The sequence below is a fragment of the Triticum urartu genome, unplaced genomic scaffold (assembly GCF_003073215.2).
Source record: "Triticum urartu cultivar G1812 unplaced genomic scaffold, Tu2.1 TuUngrouped_contig_6123, whole genome shotgun sequence".
Lineage (NCBI taxonomy): Eukaryota > Viridiplantae > Streptophyta > Magnoliopsida > Poales > Poaceae > Triticum > Triticum urartu.
This window is the reverse complement of record NW_024116857.1, coordinates 1-7,986: the sequence shown is the minus strand read 5'-3', so window position 1 is coordinate 7,986 and position 7,986 is coordinate 1. Positions and strand designations below refer to the sequence as shown.

The 7,986-nt window shown below is 42.8% G+C and overlaps 1 protein-coding gene across 1 annotated transcript; it reads right to left on the bottom strand.

The window, feature by feature from the left end:
- Positions 1-4,392: 4,392 nt before the first annotated feature.
- LOC125530174 (SKP1-like protein 1) lies at positions 4,393-7,343 on the bottom strand. Its single transcript, XM_048694582.1, has 2 exons — positions 6,902-7,343; positions 4,393-4,825 (listed from the first exon to the last, which is right to left on the bottom strand). The coding sequence occupies exons 1-2, from the start codon at positions 7,226-7,228 to the stop codon at positions 4,652-4,654; spliced, it is 501 nt and encodes a 166-aa protein (XP_048550539.1). The 5' UTR covers positions 7,229-7,343; the 3' UTR covers positions 4,393-4,651.
- Positions 7,344-7,986: the final 643 nt, after the last annotated feature.

Here is a 7,986-nt window from a genome sequence, read left to right as displayed (position 1 = left end):
CCGCTCTTAATAGTACGGTGGTCCCATGACTCAAATGAAGAAAAAAGGACTATGAAAGAAAACAACGTCTTCATTCCTCTCCATTGCTGTCATTTCTCTTAGCACGAAACTTTAGCATACTTCTCTGCTACGCACAAAACTCTAACATAAGTTTATAGCAAACTTCTCATAAATCCAGGGACCAAATATCTCTGTGTGCACTAGCAAACACATTGACCCCTCACTGTTTTTATACAATCTCCAAAATACTCAAGGGGCACTAGATTGCACCAACAATCTCCCCTTTTTGGATGATTGTTAACAAAACAGTTAAGCATCGTAACCGGTAACGTGCAAAAAGTTAATAACTTGGAATGTAAATAACTCGAAGATACAAAATACCCCCCCTCTAAATGTATGCAATATATGAAAGATTTTCTCTTGATAAACCTGCATATATTAGGATAGAAATGATGGAGAGATATTTGATATCTTCAAGAATAATGGACTGCATTAAGAACAATATCATCGAGGAATAACTCAATGCATCCAGAGTGAACTCTGAGAATAATCCTACCTGTAAAATAAATTATCAAGAAATATTACGACAGGGGTTTATTAACATTACAACCACTTCAGAGTGTCACTAGAGTTTTACAACATGGTAAGTATCAAATGGAACACCAAGTGTTGTAAACTCGAGAACAAAAGACCCTGGCAAAACACCGCATTAATAACTCTTGATGTCTTCTCCCCCTTTTTGTCAACAAGTGTCAACAAGGCGAAGAAGAACATGAGGTGGTATACATGCCTGGGAAACAAGAAGACGATGATCTAGAACTACTCGATGAAGATGAAACTTGAGAATCATCAACCATGTTACCGGTTGAATTCACTTCTGGGGGAGAATCTTCAATGCAAGTGACAACATTTCCTTCAGATTCATTTCCTTCAGGGATGACTGGGTCAGTTGGGCCATCTGCGTTGTCCTGGAGAGTATTTTGATCACCTTCCTTGAACTGGGGTGACGTGGCTTCAGATTCTTCAATAGTATCATCCTCACTGAGAAAAATCAGATCAATCGTTTTTGATTTCGTTGGAAGGGGGTGAGTATCTCTTCTCTTCCGATCAGTCACAAAGGTATTAATGTAATCATATCTATTCTTGATTCTAGCCTTCTTGAGTTGATTTTTGAAATAAAATTTCCTGAAAAGTTTCCAGGTACAACGTTTGTCTTCCTTCACTATGAAAAGAATCTTCCTTTTTGTCTTAGCAACATGATTTATCTCAGAGGCAGTGTGCTCTTTCTCTTTGCGGTCTTGACGGGATGTTTCATCAAGCAGTTGTTGTGTGCGGACACAGACTTTATAGAGCAGAGGATTTCTCATTCTTCTCTTTTATCCTGATAGATTTGCCCTTATCATTATCTTTATAGACCTATAGTGTGTTGCCACAGGAGGTGTGAAATGCTTTGGTACATGAAGGCAAATATATCACTTTCCTTGAGCCATGTTGATAAGTTTATGGATCCAAGGAGCATAAAGTTTCGGAGCCAGATGGACTTCAACAGGATCCACCAGGTTACAAAGGAACATATCTTCAATGTTGAACGTGCGACAATAGGATATAGCATATAAAGTATTCCTTAGTACACCTGAAATTTGTCGAGGACAAGTAGTGGGGCAGAGAGTTTTGCATGACATCTTGAAGAACATGCGATGATTAAACTCGATACCATTGGGATCAGGGTTACTGAAGCATCATCTCGAACTCTGGTTGGATCCATCAGAAGGTGCACTTGTTAATCAGTAACATTCGAGAAGTCATTCTATATTCCATGCCATTTTCTTCAAATCAAGGGAAATCCAGGATTTCTAACATCTCAGATGTGGAGCAGAAGAACTTGTTTTCCTTACACATCCATTCAAAAGCCTATGTTTTTGCTATTTGTTCTTTCTCACAAGACATAAAGGGTAGCATAGAATTGAAGAATAAGCTCGTTGTTTGATCCATGGTTGAACTCGAGAATTTTCCTTAAAGGAAGTTCATCGATCCGGGCTAGAACATCCTTGAAACAGGGCAACTGGCGCATAGATGCAATGTCAAGAAATTCATGCCAAAAGATTCAATTCTTGAAGCAAAAAATTCTCTCATAGAAAGGGGCATGTTCAGTGGTCCAAAATTAAGGGGAATTAACAATTTCTCTCTTCATCATAAGGACTCTTCTAGAAGAAGCGCAACTTGAATTTGTGAAGAGTTCCACTAAACGGCGGACCATGTATACCATGACCTTCGAGAAAAATGGGGATTTCCTCTCGGGGATTGGGGCGATGTAATTCTTCATTCTCATCATTAGAATTTTGAACTTCAACATCTAGTGGTGCTTTATTTTCATCAATTAGTGGCAGCTGAGATTGAGAGGATTGATCAATGTTAACCTTCTCAGACCGCGACACATTTTTGTCGGAAGCAGACCCAGACAAGATATCTATCATGGTCTTTTCCTTTTCGACACTCTTCTTAGTGTTATTCTTCTCAGGCACAAGGGACTTTTCTTGATTTCCATCAACATAAGGCGGCATTGGAGTTGAATCGGCATTCTTTTTGAATGACCACACTAGGGCCTTGTTAGCACTTTTTTCAACAACAATTTATTCTTGAGACCTTGCCTCATCTTCTTGTTTCTTCCCACTCTCATCAACAGGGTTGATCTTGTGAGGAATATTACCACTATCAATTTCCATCTAAGATATCAATTTCCATCTAAGATTGTTGCTCGGTGGAGACGTCGTGAACTTATTCTTCTCAATGAGCGCTTGACTCGCCCCGATGAATTTCACCTTCCTCCATATGAGACTTAGAGGAAATATCAGTTGCGTTCCTCAGTGGAGACAAAACGACTTGCTTGGCAAGGGATATGTTGATATCTTCTTTGGGAGCCCTGGGCTTTGGAGGAGTTGTATCTTTCTCAGAAGCATACTCATACCAACAAGATGCATCTTCATTCCAGGAGCCCATTTGAAAAGAACCTTACAATTAATCATGTTTGGCTTAGAGTAATTTCAAAATGGATGACCGGCTGAAAAATTTATTCCGAATGCACACGAATAAGAACACAGTGTACTAAAAAGACTAGTGTTGATCACTCTAGATCCACAACGGCCATGAACCGATGGGTTTGATCGGGGCCTTAATGTCTGTCGTCGCAGCCAAGGTTTGAGACGACCCCAGCTCGCATACGTCGCAAGTTCCGATAGCTCCACGTCAAGGAAGCACGACACACCCGGATTATTGAGAAATTGCCGACCAAAGGACAAGGAGAGCGCCACTTGAACGAAGCACGGCACACCCGGACATGAAGATACCAAACCAGACTGAGGATTCTATCAGAATCGCTCCCCTCCCCAACTTCTCCCATAATCACCACTCTATATGTTTTTTACAATCCTAACTAATTAGACCTTAACTAGATAGGATTGTAAAAAAAATATGGAGTGATGATTCTGGAAGAAGCTGGGGAGGGGAATGATTCTAGGAGAATCGCCGAAAAAAACTGGCCCTGAGGACGATGATAATATCGACAGCTATACCTCAGACACGGCCCCCAACCACTTTGGGGTGGGGAGGCAAATGACTGAACTATTCATAATTTAAGCCTCTAAAATAATTTTCCTTCACTAAATCTGCACTACACATAGCTCTGCCCCTAATGACTATGAGCCCTGACCTCCACCTCACCTCCCGCGAGTTGTTAGAATTTTCCTCAACCTCACCTCCCGCGAGTTGTTAGAATTTTCCTTTTTGTTGTGTAAGTACTTTCTCCGTCCTAAAATAAGTGTATTATTTTTAATAGAACTTTATACTAAAACTAATACAAAGTTGAAACACTTATTTTGGGACAGAGGAAGTATTTTTATAGGGATCTAAACTTTACAATGTTCGGAAATAACGGTGGAGATGCCCTTATGAACTGAAGCAGACAAAAGTTACTGTCTATTGCTTCCATTAACTTGTGGACTGATCAAACCTTCCAGCCACACGGCCTTTGTGGTTTCTTCTTTTTTCTTCCTCAGCGACGCAATCAAGAGAAGACAAAATCTTGCTCCCATCCTATGATTGTGTTCTCCGCACCCTGGCTTGTCAGTCGCAGCACAAGCTCACGGTTGCACGGCCAGCCGGTCTACAACTCCTACAAACAAAATTAGCCTCCATCGAAATATATACACAGAAGAAACAAGAGACTGCACAAGATACCAGCTCTGAAATGCAACGAAGAACCAATATGGCAAACCCCTAAAACACCATGGAGTTCACCAACCTAGCAAGAAACCACAATGGCAAAGCAGCTCAAAGCAAACGCAAGACAGCAAAATGGATCTCAGGGCATCACAGGCAGGACGCCACAACTAGAAATTTAGTGCAGAATAACCAGCATACCATCTCATTTCCTCATAACCAGGTCCAAGAGTGCAGCAAAATACCACCACAACCAAAAAGCGAAGCAGAGTCAGCCAAATGGTGAGGACCCTCCAGGTCGACCGGAACCAGAACCTACTTACATCTTCCCTACTAGCGTTGTCTCAGAACCACAAAACGGTTAACAGCTGCTCCCAGGCATTCGACGAAGCCAAGTTTCCTTCCATGCTGGTTATTCGCGTCACGGACCCGACCTTCACTCAAAGGCCCACTGGTTCTCCTTCCGCACTTCCTCCTCCTCCTCCGGGGTGAAGTCGTTGGTGATGTTGAAGGTCTTGCGGATCTCCTCCGGAGTCTTGCCCTTGATCATGTCGGCGACGGTCTGGCAGGTCAGGTCCAGGAGCCCCTTGATGTCCAGGTAGTTGGCAGCCTGTCCAGGCAAATAAAAGCAATCAAGGTCAGGCATCACATTAAACAGATATAAGAACAGGGGCATCAGATACAGTAGATCAGTTAATCATCTACAAGAGAGCTTCAGTTCATACTCAAGCAAGAAAGCAGCAACATATCATATTTAAGCAAGACAGAGCTTCAGTTAATATCATGGTGAGCAAAGCAAACATTCATAAGAAAGACAGTGGCAACATAGCATGGTGAGGAAGCAAAAACTCGTATTTAAACTAGACAGCATCAAGTACTACCAAGGTTAAGTTGTCCATGATGGTAGCAAGAACAAACACAACTGCCATATACTCCATGCTTACACACAGACGAACACCAATACATGGAAGAAATATAATTAAGCAAGGTGGATAACACAAAACAACTATTTACAACAGCCTACCAACTAGGAACAGTAAGGTCGGGCACATACTTAACAGATAAAGAACAGGAGCATCATATACAGCAGATTATTGCAACAGGCACACAATGAAAGAACTTGCAGTTCATATTTAAGCGGGACAGTTGCAATAAATCATGTAAGCAAACTTCATGCTTAAGAAAGAAAGTAGAAATACTCTGTCCCCAAAATAGATGGCAGATTATGTACAGAAATATGAACATAAATAATGTCAAAGCAAATATAATATCAATATATCCACCACTAGATATACTTTCATAATATATTTATTCAATACTGTAGTTGATATTTTCTCCTACATATTTGGTCAAACTTAGAAAGAAATGACTTTTTGACTGAATTTAAACACCATATATTTTGGGGACAGAAGGATTATGTCTTAAGGTTGTGCTACTAGAGTCTAGAGACAAGACCACAACTGACACAGTATATTACAAATTTACACAGTTGGATACAAATACAGTGCACACGAATTAAAATTCAGCAAGGTGCATAACCCAGAACAACTATTTACAACAAACCTACCAACTATTGAGCAGTAAAGGAGGATATATTATGCTCCCTCCTCCCAAATTGGTTAGACAACTAATTTGGGACGGAGTTAATATTATATACAGAAGTGTATAAAAAACAAAGGGATACACATACTACAAAGCTAAAGAACAATGAATCAACCACAGTAGCATTCTGAGTGTGTCCATGTACAAGACTTGCAAAGGTACTAATCCCCAAGAAAGAACACCACAAAGCAACAAATAAACATCACATGCTTTACAGCCTGATGGAGGTCAGATACTAAATAGTATTCTAGTAGCATTCTTGTCAGATTAGGCAACAAGCATTGAATAGTAACGCCGCCCATGCCCGACAAGGCCGCCACAAAGCTACAACTAGGACCATACTAATATCTTATTACTGGCTTGCAGACAACCACAAAGCATTGCTTCCTACCAACCTACTGTGCCTAACAGTGCAATGCAAGTCAGGTGACTATGATTCCTAGTACAACATTTAACAATGCAATGCAGATAATCATTTTTTTCCTCACAGACTGAGTAATCTAAATGAGGAAACAGAAAACAGCTGGCTGCAACAACAGAGCATGCCTTCACTTGCACAGAAATTCATATCAGGCATCCTTTCTTATCTGAAACAGATCATGCTAAAGATACATAATACCAGAATTGCAGTGCTACATCTAAACAGCAAGAAAATAAATGGTACTATTTAACACAGAACTGAACACAGAAAAAGTATCATCATAACTAAAACATGCCACATCAGACACTCAACTAATATCATCAAATCACCACACAACAGTTGTTCCATCCAATAGATTGCATAAATATGACAAATACCCTTCAAAGAAAACCTAAAAGTATACAGTACGGCAATAATCCCCCTTTTTTCTAGGGAAAAAATACCCACTCCAAATCTCCAATCATAACGGATGAACAGAACCCACAATGCCTCCCATTTCGTAACCCGACATCGACACAAAACCCTAAACCCTAGAACCACGAATCCAGGCACCAGCCGCTCAAAACCACAACGCAATCGCATCTAAACAGCCGGAACACGAGCCCTCGACGAGTACATAAAAGGAGCGGCACACGGGGAGGGGGGGTCGGAAGTGTCGCTCACCAGGATGAGGTCGAAGAGAGTCGCCTGCTCGACCTTGACGAATTCGGCGTCGAAGGCCTTGAGCGTCTCCTCGTCGGGCTTGACGGCGGTGGCGGAGTCGGCGGTGGCGGCGTCGTCTGCCTTGGGGGCGTGCTGCGTGCAGTACTCGATGACCTTGGAGAGGACCTTGGCGTTGACGTTGGGGAGCGGGATGATGTTGTCGGCGCAGCCGTCCTCCACCATGTGCTTGATGGTCTGCGACGCCATCGCCACCGCCACCTCCACCTCGAAGTCCTCGCCGTCGGAGCTCTTGAGCGTGAGCTTCTTCGCCGCCGCCGATGCCGCCATTGGTCCGATCGCCGGGGAGGGGGGGCGAGGGTTTTGGGGGTGGTGCGCGGCGGGAAACCCTAGGAGCGGAGGCGAGTGGGGGTGGTGGTGGGGTGGGGTGGAATGGAATGGAGGGGAAGGGGAAGGGGGGCGTCTTTTATTTCCGGCGTCGCAGAGAGGAAGGCTCTAGAACCGGGGCCGTTGGGGTTCCTGGGCCCGAAAACCTGGGCCTTGGAGATGTGGCGGGCTTTCTGGGCTGTGGCCCTTTTGATGTCTCTTTCCGTTAAAATGAAGAAAAAAGTATATTTCTCGAAAGAAGAAAAAAAAAAGGTAATCACGGGGTTTCAGAGGATACTGCAGAGAAACATTCCAACTTTTTGTGTGACTTTTGATTCTTCAAATGGATTTCAAATACTGATACGATGCCTCCAAGAATATGTTTCAGTGCCTTATTGGAATGTGCACACGCATTCCTGTACTAGTATTTTATTGGAAGTATTATCCAAGAAGAAATGTCTGCAGATTCGCATGCGTATTTCTTCGGAGCACCAGCCAAGCATGCTCGAAGATTCATCCAACCAGTTGATGTCAACGTGCTAGTGGTAGCTACAGATCACTTGCTCAGATCAAAGAGCAACAAGAAGAACGAGAAGAAAGCGAAAGAAAGAAGCTGACTGCAATTTGAACAAAACAGTGTCCGCGAGGTGCACGCAGCTGGCTCGGGTCAAAAGCACGGCGCAGTGCTGCTGATGGCTCGCGCCGCCCCCGTGCCCGCCTCG

Bases quoted from the DNA above. Each gene is read 5' to 3' on its own strand.
- LOC125530174 (XM_048694582.1), bottom strand. From the start codon at position 7,228: ATGGCGGCATCGGCGGCGGCGAAGAAGCTCACGCTCAAGAGCTCCGAC. The intron at 4,826-6,901 runs GTGAGCGACACT...TTGCCTGGACAG, and splicing joins CTCTCTTCGACCTCATCCTG to GCTGCCAACTACCTGGACAT.